At 37.7% G+C, this 22,695-nt stretch overlaps 1 protein-coding gene across 2 annotated transcripts in view; it reads left to right on the top strand.

The window, feature by feature from the left end:
• Ddr (discoidin domain-containing receptor 2) overlaps nt 1-22,695 on the top strand; it is a 2,443,951-nt gene that overhangs the window by 2,329,812 nt on the left and 91,444 nt on the right. For both annotated transcript variants that reach the window (XM_067140519.2, XM_067140518.2), the window contains 3 exons: nt 2,571-2,683; nt 11,147-11,344; nt 21,784-21,876. In XM_067140519.2, coding sequence (XP_066996620.1) covers nt 2,571-2,683; nt 11,147-11,344; nt 21,784-21,876 — 404 coding nt within the window. The remainder of the gene's footprint in view (nt 1-2,570; nt 2,684-11,146; nt 11,345-21,783; nt 21,877-22,695) is intronic.

Here is a 22,695-nt window from a genome sequence, read left to right on the forward strand (position 1 = left end):
CCAGGCAAATGCTGGGGCTGTACCTTAATCAAGGCCACGGCCCCTTCCTTCCCATTCCTAGACCTTTCCTATCCCATCGTCACCATAAGACAATTCTGTGGTGGTGCGACGTAAAACAAATAGCAAATACAGTATTTGAAATTTGAAATATTTCATTTTAAAACATCAGAAGCAAACTCAATTTTTTTAAATATTTCAGTTGCTAACTTTGATTTACATTAATTTTTGACCCCAGTAATTATATGGAAAAAGAAGGAAGTTTTAAAAATATACTGATACAAAACGCTATATTCATACAACGTAAAATCTGTACAGTTTAGTTGGGGCGTTTAACAGACTGTTATCTCTAGACTGCCTAGGCATATGACATTGAGCGAATAACATTTAAACATTGTGGCTTAACCTTTTCATTCCCAAGTTCTTTTCAGCCTTAAGCATGTCCCGTACCAGATTTTTCTGAATGTTTTGACAGTTATTGAAACGGGCTAAAAAAGTCTTGTATTTAAGCAGCTACTGAACATTCATGGAATGACAACATTAGCAATAGTTTCCTAATGGCTCTTTTACCAGAACTTGTCAATGGCATAATAAATGTCTACAGTCTGTTTCACTGCAACTTATCTTCACTATACTCATAAACGTTAGGCTCATCATCATGGGAGACTACTGGCAAAAATGAGTGCAATTGGACTAGACAAAAGAGTGACTGAATGGGTTGCTATATTTCTAGAAAATAGATCTCAGAGACTTAGAGTAGGTGAAGTTTTGTCTGACCCTGTAATAGTTGAGAGGGGAGTTCCTCAGGGCAGTGTTATCAGAACTTTATGTTTTCTTATATATATAAATGATATGAGTAAAGGAGTGGAATCGGAGGTAAGGCTTTTTGCGGATGATGTTATTCTCTATAGAGTGATAAATAAGTTACAAGATTGTGAGCAACTGCAATGTGATCTCGAAAATGTTGTGAGATGGACAGCAGGCAATGATATGTTGATAAACGGGGTTAAAAGTCAGGTTGTGAGTTTCACAAATAGGAAAAGTCCTCTCAGTTTTAATTACTGCGTTGATGGGGTGAAGGTTCCTTTTGGGGATCATTGTAAGTATCTAGGTGTTAATATAAGGAAAGATCTTCATTGGGGTAATCACATAATTGGGATTGTAAATAAAGGGTACCGATCTATGCACATAGTTATGAGGGTGTTTAGGGGTTGTAGTAAAGATGTAAAGGAGAGGGCATATAAGTCTCTGGTAAGACCCCAGTTAGAGTATGGTTCCAGTGTATGGGACCCTCACCAGGATAACCTGATTCAAGAACTGGAAAAAATCCAAAGAAAAGCAGCTCGATTTGTTCTGAGTGATTTCCGACAAATGAGTAGCGTTACAAAAATGTTGCAATGTTTGGGTTGGGAAGAATTGAGAGAAAGAAGAAGAGCTGCTTGACTAAGTGGTATGTTCCGAGCTGTCAGCGGAGAGATGGCGTGGAATAACATTAGTAGACGAATAAGTTTGAAAGGCGTTTATAAAAGTAGGAAAGATCACAATATGAAGATAAAGTTGGAATTCAAGAGGACAAACTGGGGCAAATATTCATTTATAGGAAGGGGAGTTAGGGACTGGAATAACTTACCAAGGGATATGTTCAATAAATTTCCAATTTCTTTGAAATCATTTCTGAAAATGCTAGGAAAGCAACAGATAGGGAATCTGCCACCTGGGCGACTGCCCTAAATGCAGATCAGTATTGATTGATTGATTGATTGATTGATTGATTGATTGATTGATTGATTGATTGATTGATTGATTGATTGATTGATTGATTGATTGATTGATTGATTGATTGATTGATTGATTGATTGATTGATTGATTCCCTAAAATGTCTAAAATATAATTTTCTTTCATGCTTTCTTTACCCTATTGAGCACCCATCTCAGAAGACAGCTGTGAAAGAAAAACCCATGGCATAAAATTATCATCAAAATATGGTAAGGGGATTTATGAATCATCCGCCATCTTAACAGAGGACATCATTAATAACAAAGCTACATCATCACACTGATCTCAGAAGTGGAGAAGAGTGTACTGCTTGAAATCTGAGTTAACTCCTGTTTGGGGCATTGGGAGACATGTTGGCATCGTATTTAAGTCGGGCATCTGATGGAAAACGTTAAAAAACTTAACATTTTGCAAAATATCTAATAAGATCACAAACTGTGAGGTGAAATTGTTAAATGACAGTAAAATTTGATTGTTACAATCTACCTGCATCCTCAACTTTTCGAATATTTCAATCTTTCCCTTTAAATCTGGAATGTGACTTGGAACGGCACTAGGCAGCAATGGTACTTGTAATGTATATTGAAATGTCTCTCCCTTTTAGTTGTGATATCATTCATATTCTAGCTCTATCATGTTTTAAATGGACTCATATGTTCCTTATATTTTGGTGCTTGTGAGTTCTTGAGTAAGTTCTTTCTGAGAAATGAACTTGTCAAATTTTCTTTGGATTTAACTATTATTATTTATAACTGATTTTAACTCCGTTCACATATTTGCTTTTTCCATCCTGCAGATACATCTCTGTGAGATCAACATATTTCCCCAGTCTTTGGATGTACTAAGCCATAGCAGTTGTAAACTTGTTGTTGTCAAGTCCCTAACTCCCGGTGCATCTGAAACATCAAGGTAATTATATTGACATTCTCAATATACATTTGTATGTCATTATATTAAAATGGTCTTAAACATTGTATGCTAAGTTCCTTGTCCATAGAATTTATAATGTCTTAATTTAAAAGCTTTTTTAAAATTGTGCTGAAATATTTCATGGACAAAGAGTGAGTTCCTACTGCAAAATTGCAACTCATATTGTAGGTAAAGAATAAGAGATTACTATTGGTTATAAGCTGAAAATATAATGTAGTTTTACATATTGAGGGATGCTGTTGATTGCAATAGTTCAGAAATCGGGAAGGAGTCAGTCCCCATCCGAAACATATTATCCAAATGTATTTGCTTAATTAGACCTTAGGCTACTGAGGATTGATAGAGTAAGGCAGTTTCTCATAGACAATACCAAACAAGGGTTAAGACTGTCTTTAACAAGCTATGGTACCCTGATTCAAAAAATTAGGATTTTATGCTAGAGACCTGCTAGCACCAACAAGAAAAATTTACTGTGGATGTTGATAGCAAGGTGAATATTCCATACCTGTATGGTCAAGTATATTTGGGATACTACATATTTCATTGATATTGTGTTGTATTTAATCTCTGAGGCAAAAATGATTCAAATCTCAGTCAATGAATGCCTTATATTAGTTTCAGTGATTCATTTCAATTTGAGCTAAGTTATAGGTTGGAAAAGTATAGAAATGGAAACTTCTTTGTTTTAGAACGGAATCCTAAGTAAGAACAGTAACATATATTGCCCTAACTCTTGATAACTATGTTATGTTCTGATTCAGTCTAAAGGCATTAAACTGTTAAGTGTCCTAGGTTACTCAGATAATCTTCAATGTTCCTCATTTCTTCTCAACCTTGTTGGCAGTCATTTATTCATTCTTTCAGACATCAGTACTGAATCTCACATTGAAGGAAAGGGAGCAGGATGTTTAAATAGTTTAATCTTGAACACTCGTATACCTTGAGCATGGAAGGAGATAGTAATTTTTGACTGGAAGGCACAGTAACCAACAATTTTGAGGAAGACACCGAGAGAGAGACTTTGATAGACTCTCAGGCAGTTAGGCAAGCAATCAAAGAGCCTGGCACAAGAACCATACATCTCCACTTTTTGGTCTGTTTCATATTTTTCACTGTAAGCTATCATGAAAAAATGATTTATTTGTCTGTGGAAGAAACTGACTGTTCCACTTATTTGGTGCACAGTAATTATGGAAAAGATGCAGGCTAAGTTTGTTAAATGTTTCTGCCAATACATGACTGTGGATAACGTCTAGTGCTCTCTGGTTTTTGCAGCAACTCTAATGCACTGCTCAACCTTGCAGGCAAGAGATTTCTTTTTTATGATAAAAAAACCCAGGAGCTACTCTTTACTGGATGCATCTAGTCTTTTACATTACACTGTTTAAAAACTTGATCCAAATCAGCTTACATGTGGTGGTGATGATGGTAATTATTGTTTGAAGTGGAAGTACAACTGGATACCCATCCTTTTTTTAAATTTTACTTTATAGTAGTGTAACGTCACATCGACACTTTGAAGCTTTTCGCTGATGCAAGGATGGGAAAAGTCTAGGGTTGGGAATGTAGTGGCTGCAGTCTTTCTTAGTGTACAGCCCCTGCATTTGACTAGAATGAGAGTGAGGAAGCTCAAAAAACCCTCCTGTGGGCTGCCATCCATGGGATTCAAGTCCATCATCTCCTGAGTGTGAGGTTGCAGCTATGCACCCATCATCTCCCTTAAATACTATTCAGAGGAAAAAATTGAAGAGGAGTGACCCATCAAAGAAAGAGGTTGGCCTCGAAGGGTGTGAAAGTGCAAGAAACAGTAGGCCTCATAAATCTAATATTGTCCAAGCTGGAAAAGATTATAAGTTGATATGGCATCAAAATATGTTTTATTTGACAATGATTCTACAATCAGATAGTTTCACCTGCGAGTGATGTCATAACTAATACAGATGTTGATACTGAATAATGGGGAACTCGTTTAGGACTTATTTTGCATTTAAAAATTTTGTTTTATTGTGATAATATATAGTTTTGAATTAAGTCTGTGATTCATAAATTTTATATAGATAACTGTGATAAATAGTGCCAGTCTGTACATTTTTATGTAGTGAACATCCTTTGTATGGGGAAGAAACACAATAGTTCCAATCCTTCTATTCATATAATGGAAAGAGTAAAGAAAGAAAGAAAGAAAGAAAGAAAGAAAGAAAGAAAGAAAGAAAGAAAGAAAGAAAAAAGATATAGTTTTGCATTAAATTTGTGATTCATAAATTTTATATAGATACCTGTGGTAAATAGTGCCAGTCATTACATTATTGTGTAGTGAACATAGTTCAAATCCCTCTATTCATACAATGGAAGGAGTGAACTTAAAAAAAAATCTGTACATTAATAAGTATTTTACTGTTGTTTCTATTATACAACGTGATGTACAAAATGTCATACAATGGAAATTGTTTTTAGAATATGTATTGTACAACATATCTAGTAAATAATGGCATTAAAACATTGAAATGTGTATGATTAGTCATTATTATGACATATTCAATATGCCCACGTTCTCGGTGTACAATAGCTTCAAGGTGAACCATCATGGCTGTGACCACTGTACAACACATGTCCTCACTTAACCCTCGAAAAAATTCAGAATGTCCACTTGCAACTGCAGTACATTTTCTGGTTTGTGTTGGTAGATTATCTCCAGATATCCCCCTTGGAAAAATTTGCAGGGATTAAGACTGGGGCTATGTGGCGCCCAGATTGAGCCGCACTGAAATCATTCGGAATAATGATGGGACTTCACATGGGGCCTGAAGAATGTTCATGCAGGAAATCTAGAACATCATTTGCTGTATGCTGACGAGCTCCTTCATGCATGAACCATCGTGTCTCTCTTGGTAGACTTGTTGAAAAGAGTTGTGGAAGAAAAATTCTTTGCAACATGTTGATGTAACGCCCACTGTTGACTGTATCAATGAAAAAATATTGGGCCAGTAATTCTATGAGTGGCAATTGCAGCCCACACACACTCTTTCACACCATGACTATCAACCTCATGAACAATATCGTTGCTTGTTGATGCTGATGATGCTTGTTGTTTAAAGGGGCCTAACATCTAAGGTAATCAGCCCGTGGACAATATCAGGCCATTCTTTCACCCCAAATCGGACATTCTATGGGTTCACAGCACCATTGAAGTAAATGTACGCCTCATCACTGAACCATCTGTTGTGAAGTACGGGATCACTTTCTGCAATAGCCCTCACTGCAAACTGTACTCGCCATTAGTTTATGAACTGTTGTCATTTTTTGAAATGCATCAAGCTCAGACTGCAGTATTCTCTGAACTGACTGACAAGAGGTGCCCAGCTGAACACAGGCAGTCCTGGTGGATTAGGAGGGGGCTCTCAACCGCAGCCACTCTTACAGCAGCAATATTCCCCTGAGAACAGACCAGCATGAGCCAGGGCCATTTTCTCTCCATGAGATTGCCTTCGGTTTGAAATTGGCTGGCCAGTCTATAAACCATCTGCTGGCAGGGAGCCCACTAGGTACCAAAATGAACACAAAATCATTCCTGAGTCTGAACTACACTCTTTGTTTTCTGTTCACGCGTCAACCTCTCTTTGTCTACCATGTTGTATAACTGGAAGCTGGTATATGCATGCGCGATGTGCTGTTGTATGTCGAATCACACATGAAATAAAGTTTCTGTTCAAAAGAGGACATAGTTCTGAGCCTAAACTTACACATTTTATAAACAATTTCTATGTGTGACATTTCGTGCGCCATGCTGTATGTGGAATAACTGCACTTCTTCAGAAGTGAATACTGTACTTTCATTCGTTTCTTTGTGTTCCATGCAAACTTTCATAATTTGGAGTTATATATTTTTTGCACCAGGCTCTTCAATTGTAAACTTATTTGAAATTTGTAATATAGGCAATAATGATAATATTGGTAATAATAATAATAATAATAATAATAATAATAATAATAATAATAATAATAATAATAATAATAATAATAATAATAATGTTGTGGGATCCTATAACTTTTCCCTAGCCTGTGAGCAATGAGCAATACCTGAATGGCCTAGAAAGTTTGTCCTGAGAGTTGGAAGACCTGTTGCTATTTGACTGAATTGGGCATCTCAGACATGCTTCGAGTCATGGGCTGCCTTGTGCTCAGGGGTCAAGGACTGTGCAATCCCCCATGGTCCCTAAACCATTAGAGGAGAAATTCTCACTGGGACTAGCGTGGCATCCAACTTCAGAAAAATTTACTGAGCTCAGAATGTTTCAAACAAGCCTCATATCTATGGAAGTGATGAACATTTATTTCTTAACAGAGCGGGCCACTGGCTTCCATCCTCATTCCTCAACTCGTCCACTATCACTGTGCATAAACAATTCACCCCTCATGCTCCTCAGTTTCAGGCTGAGTTCATTGTTTGATGGACCCAATCTAAAACTCCTGGCGTGCCCCATGACATATTCGTGTTTATGAGTTAAATTTTATTTTATTTTTTCAGTTAATATAGTAAGAATGTGGACAGAGACTAGTAGACCTGTGTAGAAAACATAACTTAATCTCAAGATCTACGTTGCACTAACACAGATTGGTCTCGTCAAATTTGCAAAATAAGAACATAAATGAACTTGTCGCTCGATTCTTAGTTGTTCCATTGGGTGAAATTAGTATAGTCCTAGTTAGAAAAGCAAAGTTGTTACCAGTTTCTTGGTAATTATGTAAGTAATGGAGACAAATTGGACAGTATTTTAAGGGCTTCTCAGTACAATCAAGGAATTTTAAATTAGAATGTCTATATCTTTAATAAATCAGAAGATATTCGAAGTGGACAACTTAGCTGAATAACCCTGTATATATAACGAGTAGGTCTTATGCTTCGAGTTAGGGGCATTTATTATTCTTATTCTTATTCTTATTGGTATTATTATCCTCTTCTCAGCATAAATGAAATATTTCTGTTGAAGTTCCAAACAGTGAAGTTCATGTGGAGGAAAACAATGATGACAGTCAATTTTTATTTGGAGGAGTTGAAGGAATGGGAAATACAATAATGGGAAATAAACTACATAATTGCAAAAAAAGCAGGATTAGAAGAAATTAGACCTGAAATGATGAAATGTAATGGAAATGCAGGGATTAATTGGCTCCATAGAGTAATATAGTTAGGGGTGGTAATATTTAGCCTTAGAAAACAATCACTCAATCAATCAATCAATCAATCAATCAATCAATCAATCAATCAATCAATCAATCAATCAATCAATCAATCAATCAGTCAATCATTCAGTCAATCAATCAGTCAATCAATCAATCAATCACCACTGATCTGCATTTAGGGCAGTTGCCCAGGTGGTAGATTCCCTACCTGTTGTTTACCTAGTCTTTTCATAAATAATTGCAAATAATTTGGAAAATTTTTGAACATTTCCTTTGGTAAATTATTCCAATACCTATCTTGTCTTCCTATAAATAAATATTTCCCCCAGTTTGTCCTTTTGAATTTCAAGTTTTCATATTGTGATCTTTCCTATTTAAAAAAATATAAAATCTAAAATATACTAAAATATCAAAAAAAAAAGTCAGTTACCTGATATGGCTTGAGGTAATGCTACGGCTGATGATGCCCCATAGGAAAGGGTGAAACATGTACCAATTCTTATTTTAATGAGGATTTAACTCTAACTTAAATATTGAGTTGTATTGAATAGGTGGAAGAAAAATAAATTTCTCATATTTTTCAAAAGATTATTTTCAATACAGATTTGCTATAATTTTCATTACTTGTAATTGAATGATCTCCCATTGCACCTTCTCACAGCTGAAATTCATGCATCATGCAATAAAACATCATAGAATATACTGTCTCTAGTCTAATCCTCTTTAACAGTTCGACACTGAAGAATCTACTCACACAATACTATCTTAACATAAACTGGAATAAAATACATATAACAATAACACACACCTATATCTAACCTACTCTTTCCCTTATTTCCCATCTAAATTTTTATAATACATAGCTCATGGACTTGGCATGCAAGCAGCCCTGAATGTAAATTGGCTAAAATGAGCAATACAAATGTCACTCTGTCTTACATTTAAAGATTAATTAATTTTTTAAATGGACCTAACTAGTGCATCTAGCTATCATTTCACATGCTTATAAAACAAAAGGACTTAACTTGGTGGCAACCTCTCCATCAGCGGGGAATCACATTCTGCTATGTCACGCGTGCTTAGCCCATGACTATGATACAGAAGCACAGGGATGAAGGTCCTCTTGTCGACTCCTGGATAGTTCATGGTTGCTGTCTCCTTGATGTCGGCTTTATCTGGAACTGTTGAATTAAATTAGAACCATCTACTTCTCCACTTAGTGTGCTCAAATGCACGATTGCAACCTTAGTACTGGCTGATAATTGACTATAGTCTCCGCTTAGATTTTAGTCCGATCTATGCGGCACTAAATTAAGGGAACTAGGCCCAGTTGTAATCTGTCCTTGTCAATGCACACGTTAATTTCACACCTTGCATATGCACCGTGTATTACTTATGGGTGCAGACCATCATTAGCTCTTGTGAGCTAAATGACAATGATTCTAACTTTAGGTCTAACAGAAACTCCACAAAGTTATTGTTTTATCGGCTAGCGATCACGGCACATCGCACACGGCATTCAAAGAGCAATAGGAAGACACTTCCCTTCTCTGCTGAGCCTTTATAGTCTCACAAGGTCACCGGCTCCATGGGGAAATACTAGCAAACAGACCCTCTTCCTTTGTGAGATGCTGATGGCCGCTCACGTTAATACGAATATATCTCAGTTTAGCACAAATAAATTGTTTTATCAACTCCAGTTACTCTATAATTATCATCTTAACTACATGTGGTGTCAGATCTGTGGGATTTAGCTCAATGGCAGATTAATTGATGAACATTCAGGTGATTCCAGCCCTGGAAAAGAGAAGTTTGTCAACCTGTGACAAATATCTGGTGCATCCCCTCATTCAAATCTCACCCCCTCCAAAGTTTGCTGTTTGCGTGGGAACGCGGCTACTGGGGTCTACATGATCAAGATCACGGCTTGCGGCTCAGGTCCAACTAGAGGAATTTGTTCCTACCAGAGCGCTATGGGGATCTCACAGCCTTGAATAAATTTATGGCACAGTGTTGTAATAAATAAATTGAAGCATATATGGTGTGGTTAAGTATGATAGGAAAGACAAGAAAGGACAGAATGGGAAATGAGGACAGCAGGAAGGAAATTGGAATGGAAAAGCCTTAATAGAATAGAAGAATTCTGAATCAGAATAATGGAGGGAAAACAAGAGGGAGACCCAGATTAAGGTGGTTGAAAATTATCAAGAATAGTATAATTAGAAGTATCAGGCATTGGAACACAGTCAAAGAGGAACAATGGTGATTGTATTGAGGAAGATGGGAAGGTGCCCTAAACATCCCAACTCAGCAGATGCTGGATGACGTTAGTGGATGATGATGATAGTGATGATGATGATTTTATTCTTTCATTACGTTTCCTTCGCTCTGTCATTAAATATATCAGCTGAAGATGAACAAAAAATAATTGAAAGCACCTTAACCGCATAACTTGTTTATTTAACATAAGAAATTTCATTTTTCCGTATTGAACCAAGAATTACAATAAATAAGCTTGATATTTCCACCTATTCAATACAATTTTAAAGCTGTTATTCAATTACAATTTCACAGGACTAGTTTCAACGTGTACTTGCGTCATCTTCAGCTGTTATCGGAAAATAGGCAACTTTATATATATAAAATTCATGACAAGTCTTAAAATGTTTGGTATGAAACCCATTAAATCAATAATTAAAACCTTGACTCATAAAAACTATTATGACAAGTAAAAGACTTGCAAGTCAGTCGTATAATAAAAATTCATTGGTTAAATGATATCCTTATGGACAAGCAGTTGTGGAGTCCTTAAATTTGTAGTGCGATTGATAAAATGTTATATTCCATTCCACTACAGTGTGTATACTGCAGAACCATCTTGAAAAACGTGAAGGTTTGCCATATGGAATTTTCTGGATAAAATCTTCTATGTCCTAGGCCTATGAGGTGGAAACATTAAAGTGGCTTCTTATGATGTTTGTGAAATCAATGTTTCCTGGTTCAATGCGGAACCTGTGAATATATGAAAACGCGGTTAATGATCCAATGTTGAGTGTGTTGTGGGTCTATTCGGCATAATGATGAAGTAATTGTATGTTGTAATTGAATAACAGCATTAAAATTGTATTGAATAGGTGGAAATATCAAGCTTATTTATTGTAACTTGTTTATTGTAAAAATCCCTGGTGAAGTTACCATTCACTACTAAGTATATTCCATTCCTAGTGCATAAAAGTAAATAAATTTGAAATGTTATTTCAGGGCCAAGTTCAGCAGACGTGCAAGGCATCTAGCGAGATTAAGGGATGACAATATTGCACGTGTGCTAGGTGCGTGTTTATTAGATGAACCTATCTGTGTTGTGTCTGAGTACATGGAGTATGGAGACCTCAATCAGTTCCTGCAAGAGCACATAGCAGAGACAGCATCTCCACTTCCACGAAATGCTAAAACCCTTAGGTAAGGATAATTCTATTTTTCTTGTTCCTTTTCTATGTAATATGAACCTAATGGTTAATTCAGTCATTATAAAGTTAACATTTTTCACTCAAATGTCGAGGACTTCTCGATACTTGCTTTCTACTTAAATATCGGATGTCATTTATAGTTCGATGTGGGATTTATGGTTGCTTGAAAAGTTGAATATCAAGCCATTTCAACATGTGCCTATGCAGAAAAGTGGCTGCACATGTACTGATACCTCTCATCAAACCTCAGAAATATTATGGGTAATCTTTCTCCCAATACAGCTAGATATTCTATGAATCTTCAGAAGATGAAAGTGATACTAACACACATGCACTCCAAGTGCTGTGTTATGGAAGAAATTTACAAGTGACAAAGACAAGCCAGTTGAATAGCCTTTTCCCAAACAAACTGGGTTTCTTATTGAGGATATAGCCAATTAAAATAATTAATGCACTGAGGAGAAAATTCATAAATTGATACCTATAGTGAAGCCTAGGTCTACATGGAGGAAATGGACAAACGTGATATTTACTGAAATTTTAGTATTTATTGGCATTATTCTCAACATGGGACTTGTCAATTTACACAATTTACAAATCAAATTCTGACTGCAGTGGAAACACGTGCTGTTTTCTCGTAACGTTTTTATCCGAGAGAGGGCTTTGCAGATCGTGTGGATGTTGCATGCAGGTCCTAATCCAGGAGATATTGAAATTGACTACATTGTTACCAGGACACAGAAAATTAGATATTTTCTGAAATACCTAGAATTGCAATTCCACAAATTGTTCATACCTTTTGAAAGAGAACATAAGCTTCAAGACCCTATAACCCAAAGAAACTGAATAAGAGGGAAGAAATTTTGTTCTGGCTGCTGATAGTGCTACTGGGTATACTTTTCTTGAATTTGAATTATGGAAAAGTTACAGTACTTGTAAATAACCTAGATTTTTCTGATAATCCATTCACTAGAGTGATTGTCTCCAATTTGATACACAGTGGGTATCAATGGAAGATTACATGATCAGCTTGGCTAAGGATGTTCTGAAATGGAAATGTCACCTTTTTGGTATACTTATTTCTGACAGAATAGGAAATTCACCACGTATAGGAAAGAGCCCCAAACTGAAAGTGGGTGAAATAAAGGCTTATCGTGTAAGATATGTTATGGTCTTAGAGTCATAACATGGCAACACAAACTGTAGGCACATACTGTATGCAAAATGAGGCCAACAAAATTACACTCAGAAGCAAATTGATGTGTGTGTGTTACACAAAGGAAATGGTCAGGGTTGACCAGACATATACAGTAATTTTTCATTCATAATAGAAAATTGAAAAATCAGTTAGAAGTGAAAATCGTGGATTTTGATACATTGACTTAGTGTAGTAGGAATTAACTCCTGCTGCTACAGTCTATGTTAAACAGACATAGGCAACAAATATAAAGGAAAGTTCTGATCCCTGCAGAAGACTCCAATGTCAGATTATTTCCAGCTAAGGAGTATGAAAATTTGATGCCCCTGGACTCCAGACAGAAGAAAACTTTACAGCCTTTCTCAAATACAATTTCTAAAATGTGACACTAGTCCTGAGTATTATTAATTAGTATGTTGCTAGTTCACCTTACTCTATTGTTCACTGATGAAGGCTGCAGCTAAAATTGTTGAACTCAGGAGTTTTATGTGTACTCTGTCTACATTTATATACATGTTGTTTTATGTATCTATATAATATTGTGAAAGTTGTGAACCTACAATTATGTCAGAGCATCATATATTAAGCATAAAAGCTGTTACATAGAATGAATTATAAAGTGAATGGTTGTGTAAATGTATTCCACTTTATCTTGAGTAGTTTCACCTTACTGTCAGAAAGGTTTCTCCTTTTTATGTCTTCTTGTTCTTGAGTTCCAGAAAACGTTAAAAGTACTTTTGTAATTGTTATATTCTGTTGTCATCAGCAATCAAATAAAACTCCTTTTCTATACTTAAATAATGTGCACACTACCTTCAGTGTTGAGATGTTCATGAATTTTCACTTTGATGACAATGTTACCATACTGAGGGAGATGAAGAAGTCCCTCATAGATGATGATGATGATGATGATTTTGATGTTTGTGGTGATATATGTCTTCACTCTATGGGCTGCTGTATTGATTGAGACATCAAGTATGATACGCATATCTCATCACAGAAACATGAACTTTCCGCCTTAATCTTCAAATCATTTGAGAAAGGTCAATGCACTGCATACAGTTTTAATTATTTAGTGTTCTTTGGTCAGAATATTTGGTGCCAAACAAACAAACAAACAAACAAACAAACAAACAAACAAACAAACAAACTTTTAGCACTACAGCACATTAAGGGCCTTGGCCTGCAGCTTAGTGCAATGTGTTCAGTTTGGCAACATCCTCAGGTGTATATTTCTTGGCTTTTATAACCAGGTAATTGCTTTTTGTATCAAACAGCTTTTAGAGTTTTGGTCTGCGGGTAAATGCGTTCTCGTGTATAAGAGATATAATGACCACAACACACATTCACCATGTACAATGTCCGTTACAGTCATGTTACAGCAGTAGTTTTCAAGAATACCTAGGTTACACAGTCACACTCAACGACGCTAGTCTTAGGGTCATTGTAAACATATGCGACATTACATAGTGCATGAGAGTGTGTTTTATACACGGGGTGTGATCAGTTTCCAAATGCCGCCACATCGCCTCCTCACGGAGAAGGAAAGCTTACAAATTGAATGAACAGGCAAAGCAAACTCTTCATCTTGATTGCATTGTGTACTTGGGGGTGACGATGCATCAAGTAAGTCATATGCAAGAGAAGTGCTAGATAGGCTGGGTGAAGTGGGGGGTAATAGATGTGTCAGTTGTGTTGGTGCAGGTAGAAACAGCGATGTTTGTGTCTATGTTTGCTGGCTTTACACAGTTTTTACTCACTACTACTTCCTTTTTTCCAATCATGAGTGTCAAGGTCTTCTCATTTTGGCTAATTACAGGGTAAGAACCAGTGTATGAGGGCTGCAAAGGAGGTTTTATGTAGTCAATTCTCAGAAAAACATAAGAGGCCGTTGCCAAGTCCTTGAACTCTCTTGACTGTAGTGAGGCAGAGACAGGTCTGAGTTAAGCCATTACCTTCCTTAGTTGATTTGAAAAATCTGAAGGGTTACCAATTGTAGAGTTTTTGTCTGCAGGTTTAAGTAATCGGGTATATATCGCCAAAATGAGTAAATGCACTCTTGTGGATATTTAATGATCACAACACAGACCCACCATATACAATGTCTGTTACAGTCATATTATGCTAACAGTTCAAGAGTACATAGGTTATACAGTCACACTCAGCAACGCTAGTCGTAGAGGTCTACAGTATATAAACATATGCAATAATACATAGAATGCCATCTATTCCTACCAAGTCCGATACATGCACGTCCACGCCGTGGCCTCTGGGCAACGGGTACATTCTTTAAGGTACACGGCTAAGTCATGTAAGGGCAGAAAGCGAGTTCCCGACGCTTAAATGGGGACCTATCAGCTAAGGGAGACAACCCTAACAGAAAACATCGGTCCTCCAGGATTGCTGGGGGTTGGAGCAAGGCTAACAACCTCGCTCCGGAAAACCAACTGTTGCGAAGCCCCAGAATATGCCTCGGAATGGTGGATTTAATAGACGACGAGCTAAGCTAAAGGCAATGGACTACACAATTGGTACATGGAATGTACGCACACTTCTACGAGCCGGAGCACTGAAAGTACTGATGCAGAAACTAGAAGTCAACAAAGTGGACATAGCAGCCATACAAGAAACTAGATGGTCAGGAAGGGATGAGATATGGGACACCAAAACCCACACAATATTCAGTAGTGGGAAGCCAAGGAATGCACAAGAAGGAGGAGTAGCATTTATAGTACGAAAACAAGCTAAAGATGATGTACTACAGTTTTTGGCAGTAAATGAAAGATTGGCAACATTGCGTGTTAAAATGCGATTCTACAACTTAACAATCGTAAATGTATATGCACCAACGGAAGACAAGGAACAGATAGTCAAGGATCAGTTCTATGCTGAACTGGAACGATTGCTAGATTCAATCCCATCGAACGATGCTAAGATGATAATAGGAGACCTAAATGCACAAATTGGGAAGGAGGAGATATATCAAGGAATAATAGGGATCCATAGTTTACATAACACTACTAATGATAATGGACAGAGATTGCTTGACCTTGCTACCAGCAGAAACATGAAAGTGATGTCATCTTGTTTCCCTCATAAAGAGGTACACAAGCAAACATGGATATCGCCGGATGGAAAGACCTGTAATCAAATAGACCATGTAATAATGGAGAAAAGATGGGCATCCAATATCATGGATGTCAGATCATTCAGAGGAACAAGTTGTGGCTCCGACCACTTTCTAGTTAAGGCAATCTTAAGGTGCCGCATTATGAAAACAAGAAAGGAAGGAATGAGTGGGATAGAAAAGTACAATACTTGTGAACTGAAGAATAAGGAAGTATCAGAAAGATACGGGGAAAGAATGGCAGAAGTGCTGGTAGAGAAATATAATAAGGACCAAACAGCAACGGTCGAGACCAAATGGACTGCTCTGAAGGAAAGCGTTAAGGCCGTGGCAAAGGACACACTAGACATTGTACCCAAAAGGAACACAAAGGAATGGTTTGATGAGGAATGCCAAAAAGCCATAGAAGAAAGGGATAAAGCATATAAAGCATACCTAGAGAGACCAACAAGGGTGAAGAAACAAGAGGTTGAAAACCAGAATAAAGAAGTAAGGAATGTATGTCGAAGAAAGAAGAGAAGAAAATTAAATGAGAAAATGGCTAGAATAGTGGAGGAATTTAAAGAAGATAATAGCTACATGGCTTACAGAGAAGTTAAGGAAGTGAAAGAAGGATTCAAGGCAAGAACAAACATGTGTAAGGACAGAAATGGACAGCTTTTGGGAGATAAAAAAGGGATCCAAGATAGATGGAAGGAATATTTCCAACACCACCTGAACCCAGTAGAAATGAAAGAGAAAACACCAACTACCTCAAGGAAGAATACTGAGACAAATGAATCAGAAGTCACAGCACCATCTATGCAAGAAGTGATAGAAGCCATACAGCAACTGAAAAACAATAAAGCACCAGGTATCGATGGAATCCCTGCAGAGTTGTGGAAATACGGAGGAACCACACTACAAGAAGCTATATATGATCTAATTGTGAGTGTGTGGAATACAGAAGAAATGCCTGAAGACTGGCGCAAAGGCATCATATGCCCAATATACAAGAAAGGGGATAAGTTGGTATGTAGCAATTATAGAGGGATCACACTGTTGTGTACAGTATATAAGCTGTTCACTTCCATTCTGAAGAAGAGACTAGAACCCCTGGTGGAAGAAATTCTAGGAGAATACCAGGCAGGGTTCCGGAAGGGAAGATCCACTATTGATCAGATATTTACTGTGAAACAAGTGTTGGAGAAGTGTTGGGAACGGGGCATAGATGTGGTACAGATGTTTATCGACTTTCAACAAGCATACGACTCTATTGACAGGGATAAATTAATGGAGGTATTAAGAGAGTTCAAGATACCAGAAAAGCTGGTGCGACTGGTGGAATTGACTATGAGAAATACGATGGTGGGAGTGAAAATTCAGACTGAAGTAGGCAGCTTCTTCGAAGTGAATCAGGGATTGAAGCAAGGAGATGGCTTAGCACCAATTCTATTTAACCTGGCACTAGAGTCAGTGATTAGAAAGTTAAGGGTGGACACCAGTGGAACACTTCTGTACAAAACAGCTCAACTAGTTGGATATGCTGATGACATAAATTTGATGGGAAGAACAACAAGGACAGTTAAAGAAACATTTGAAGACTTGAATAGGGAAGGCAAAGAGATTGGACTTAAGATCAATGAACAGAAGACGAAGGTAATGGTGCAGGCTCGGAGAAGGAAGTATACAAATGACCAACTTGTCCCTGAAGGATCCAAAGTGGAGGTGGTGGATGAATTTAAATATCTTGGTGTACATCTGAGCAACAAGAATGAGGAAATGGTGGAAATACAGGCAAGAATTCAAGCTGCCAACAGAGCATACTTTGCAGTACTACCACTTTTCAGAAGTAGAGATATAAATCAGAGCTTAAAAGTTATGCTATACAAAACGCTCATTCGCAGTATAGTGATGTATGGAAGTGATACGTGGACCCTCCCAAAGAAAGCCGTGGGGAAGATAGATTCCTTCGAAAGGAAAATCCTGAGGAGAATTTATGGACCCATATGCGTACAAGGGGAGTGGAGAATTAGATATAACAATGAACTATATTCCCTGTATGGGGAGGCACCCCTGTCGCATGCCATTCGAATGAAGAGACTTAAATGGGCAGGTCATCTAATTAGGATGGAAGAACACCGAATCCCAAAGAAGGTATTCTTAGGAGACTTTGGAGGAGGAAGGCCTGTGGGAAGGCCACGTAACAGATGGGAAGATGGTGTACATCAGGACGCAGCACATATCCTCAAGATCCGGAATTGGAGAGTAGCTGCACGAGATCGACAAGTTTGGCGGAGAGCAACTGGGGAGGCCATGACCCGAAAACGGGCCGTCGCGCCATAGGAGGAGGAATAATACATAGTGCACAAGAAAGTGTGTCTTATACCAGTGGCGGTTTGTGAAATTTTACTCTGGCAGGGCTGTGCCACCATTTCTTCCCCCTCCTCAATTGGTGCAGTTTTCACTGAACAACACCATGATACTTTTAGCTATAATAATAATAATCCGATGACATTGGCTGAATAGAAATTTGCTTCTGAGACAGAAGAGTCACCCAGCAAAAATCAGATAACATCAAATAAACCTCGAAAAATACCTGGGTTGTCAGATGTATTTGCCTGAATGCTAGTTCAAACTGCCCACAGAACTTAACAGCATATATTAACTATGAATGCAGGATCGACATTCATTGCCAAACAAGAGTAACAAAGGAATGTATCCTCATTTCACATCTGCACAGCCAACCAGTGTGCACATAACGTGATGGACTGAATTTCCTAGTTTATGCATTTTTGTTCTTATAACCTTTCTGTTCTTGTGCAGTATTTAAATTTAAATAAATTTAAATTTGGCCACTGAGGCCTTAACTTCCTTAATTCTAGCCTATGTTCAAAACTTAAATTCCTGCCAATACTAAAATGCTACTTACAGGATTCATCTTCATTGTCTTCTGAAATTAAGACCATAACACTTGCTGTAGTTTTCAACTAGACAGATAAGCACTAAGCACATGAATAAAGATGTTAATATGAAACTGAAATACTGAAGGTAGAATTTACACGGCTATTTAAACTAGAATTGTGGCATAGTTTTATCTATTGAATACTTGCACTATATTACAATGGCACTTACACACACATTAACAGGCTAACAGCCACTGCAATCAAGACTACTGTAGTGCTGCAATGTTTCACTAATGACAAATGACAATAACTACATTCACGAATACAAATAAATAGTGCACAGCCGAATTTCACTTGTCTTCCCCAAATCTCAAAGGATGAAGACTTAATTAACAATTTCACCAAAATACAAATGGTGCCGTCATCTTATGGTTACATTTTAAATATTTATTTTACCTTCTCTGTAGAACTGCATTGTTTCAGTAGTCATTACTATGAAATTCATTGTTTTGTAAAATGTTTTGGAATTAATCTCTAATAACAGTTAATGTAAGACATGAGAGAAAAGGCCTAGGTACATTGTAAAGTGGTTGGCGATGTTGCTGCGGGTTCTGCTGGACAGACCAAACCTACCAAGGGCTCTCCTGCCAGAACCTGATGGTCTCGAGACTAAAGAGAAAATATTGTGCTTGCTGAATGGCTGCCATGGTATGAAAGCCTTCATCATGTCTTTGAAAATAGGAAAGCAAAATGTTTACAGCCAAAATATTAAAAATAACATTGTATAACTGAATAGCAGACCACCATAAGTTCAACTTCACTACATTTGTACATCTCTTTTATGTAATCAGTTACAGAGTGAAATTGTGTTAAGTGTTTTTGAAAAGGCAGTGGGCCAGCACCCAGAAGCCCTTCATGCACCAACCACCACTGTCTTATACGTGGGGTGTATTCAGTTTCTGAATGCCATCACAAACTCTTCAGTTTGTCTCGTGAGACTGAGTGAACCCCATTCCAGCACTCAGTCCTGAACTAAATTCCCTGAACTGGCTGGGAATTAAATCAGGGACTTCTGGCTAAGCACATTACCCCTATATTATGGAGCTGGCCCTTCTTTAACAAAACTTCAAAAGCCCTGGCAACCTGAAACAACTTTGCAGAGAAGTGTCTACAAACTTTGTGAGAACTATAGGAATATTACAAAAGTAATGAATTGTGAATTCTCACATGAACTTCATCTCCTTTAACATTACTGACAAACGTACTATTGGTCATAGGTGCTGACTGCATTCCTTCTAGTCATGCACATTTTCATGCCTACACCAACATTCTTAATCCATTTAGTATTAATCACCCTGTTTTCTTCGTTCACTTTCCAAAAACAACTGTATCTCCTGGGATCACATTTCCTGCATTTAAACAAAAGACAGCAAAACATACACTGATTGGGAAAAAAAATTTTGCTCCATGAAGGAGACATAGGATGGGCACATAACTGAGTACAGGCACAGAACATGGTAGTAAAATGGAAAACATCAAAATATTGTACCACACCAAGCATTTATTGTAGGATAGTACGTAGTACAGTATTGGATCATCTATAGCATGGAGACGGGTGGCTGTGTGGTCAGGTATGGAGGAATATAGACGTTGGATGTTCTCTTAAGGAAGATCCTACCATAGCTGGCTTAACTCATCCTCCAAATTTGCCTTAGTTGCTGCTGACCAAAATTGCTGTCTAATCTGGTCCCAAAAGTTCCCGATCTTTAGGAGGTTTGGAGAAATTTTTGGCCATGGAAACATGTTGACATCACGAAGGCTGGTCAGAGATACCCGTGCTATGTGAATCTGTGCATTATGCTGCTAGAAAATGGGATTGTCCAGCTGCACCAGGAAGTGAAGTATAGACAGTTGCAGAATTTCCTGGAAGCATCACCATGCCATCAGCGTTCCTTCAGTCGCCACACCAGTGGGGTGCAAGAAACATATGTAATGGCTTCACATAACATGACCTCTCCTGTTGGTGTGGATTCTGACTCTAGAATGAATCTTGCATCACATTGCAGGCCAGGACATCACCAGATGTGAACCAGACAGAACTGTGTTTTGTCACCTTTCCAGGATCTGACATATTACCCATTCCTTCCAGAAGTTCAAACATGCTCGGCAATGTTCAGGTTGTAATGGTAGACATCATGTGGGATGCAGCAATGGCAGATCTTTTTTTTTTTGCTTGTGTATGTTACTGGCAGACAAAGGTGTATCCCCATCGTCCGTGATGTGTTCCTGGATGGTGCAATACAGGACAATGTCTGGCCTCACATAGCACGGATATCTCTGCCTGGCCTTCATGAAGTCAACATGCTTCCATGGCCAATAAGTTCTCCAGACTCGCGCCCATCTGGAATTTTTGGGACCAGATTAGATGGCAACCTCGATCAGCAGCAACTACGGTTGATTTGGAGGATCAGTTGTGCAGCAAAGCCTGTGGAGTGCTTACAACCTGCTACACATTGAAACAATCCTCCCTGCTGGTCGTCCACCAGGGCCAACCCGAGACTTCTCCAGGTGTATGTGTACCCTCATATCCCCACCGTGTCCAACACCAGTGCACAGTGTAGTCAGTACAGTCCAGTGGCTAGCAGTGCACCAAAACATTCAACCTGCCTCTCTTTGTCCAACAATGTGACATTCCTGAAACTCGTCTAGCTGGTCAAAGATTTGTCTAATGTGCTATCAGGGCATGCTGCTTTTCCACTCAACGTGCCTCACACTGCTACTAAGATCCTATTCAGTGTCTTGCATCTGTTAATAAGGAAGGGATATGTATGCCCCTTAATGGTACATCTGCACAAATACTGAGCATTAGGTACAAATGAGAAACATGTCAGCCTATAATGATAATGTGTGGCAACCTTCATTGTTTTAGCATAATTCATTCATGATGCACAATTATTATTATTATTATTATTATTATTATTATTATTGCAAATGAGGGTATTTCACTCTGTTATTTCACACATATTAAACACCCAAAATACTGTGGAAATAAGATCTGGTGTGTATGGCTTGTATGTGATTAGAGTCTCAGCATAAAAGCTCAGAATCATGAATTTAGAAATGCAGGAACAGTATTTGTGTTCTGGATGTATTTACTAGATACTCTGTATATTTGATACCTTGTTTAATAATTTGATAGAAAACATTAATATTTCTTTCAGTTATGGCTGTCTTATATATATGGCCACGCAAATAGCTTCAGGAATGAAGTACTTGGAAAGTGTCAAATTCGTGCATCGTGATTTAGCAGCTAGGTAAGTCATACAGTTTGGTAAGTTATACAAAATGTTAAGGGGAATGACAAACAATGACACTGAAATCTAAGGTCATAAAATGAAATACCTTATATTGAGGATGGAAGGTATTAAACGATCAGCTCCTGGAGATAAAAGTGTGTATAACAATTTCTTGGATATAGCACCATATAGCTGGGAAAGTATAGTTGCTGTCTGAATATTTGAAGTTATCTCCTATAATCGTGGTTGATAACATGAGGTAAATGTTTGAAAAAATTGATTGGTAGAAATATCCTCAAGTGCATCTCAGGTCCTTTTGCTGAAAATTAACATGTTTAGGAGTAAATAAATTCTGAAATGTCTAATGGAAAAATAGTTATATTCAACTCTATTGATTCATTAATCATAGATAAAAGACAGTGGTCTTACAGCCAGTCAGTACTATCAGATACTTATTAAAGCAGAAATGTTTTGCCTTATTTAAAGGCTTCTGCAGTGCATAGTTCTTTTGATCAACAATTTATACATCAGCATTGTTCAACCATATATATAAAAAAGGAGCAGCACTGCGCATCCTAAGTCTAGTATTATAGTATAGTCTAGATTGGCTGTAAGAACATTATCCTTATTTATGATAAATGTCGTGACAATTCCAAATGGTCGTACAAGGAGGAGTTTGGTGAGAATGCAGAGAGCAGGCAAAGAACTGGAGGGTGAGTGGGGAAGGTGTGAGTGGTAACACATTCGAATGACATTGGCATGACTAGTAAGTAGACTATAAACACATTTACTTCATGACCATGGAACAGATAATGCCAAGAGAGTATTCAGACATGA

This window comes from Anabrus simplex, chromosome 2, assembly GCF_040414725.1.
Source record: "Anabrus simplex isolate iqAnaSimp1 chromosome 2, ASM4041472v1, whole genome shotgun sequence".
Classification (NCBI taxonomy): domain Eukaryota; kingdom Metazoa; phylum Arthropoda; class Insecta; order Orthoptera; family Tettigoniidae; genus Anabrus; species Anabrus simplex.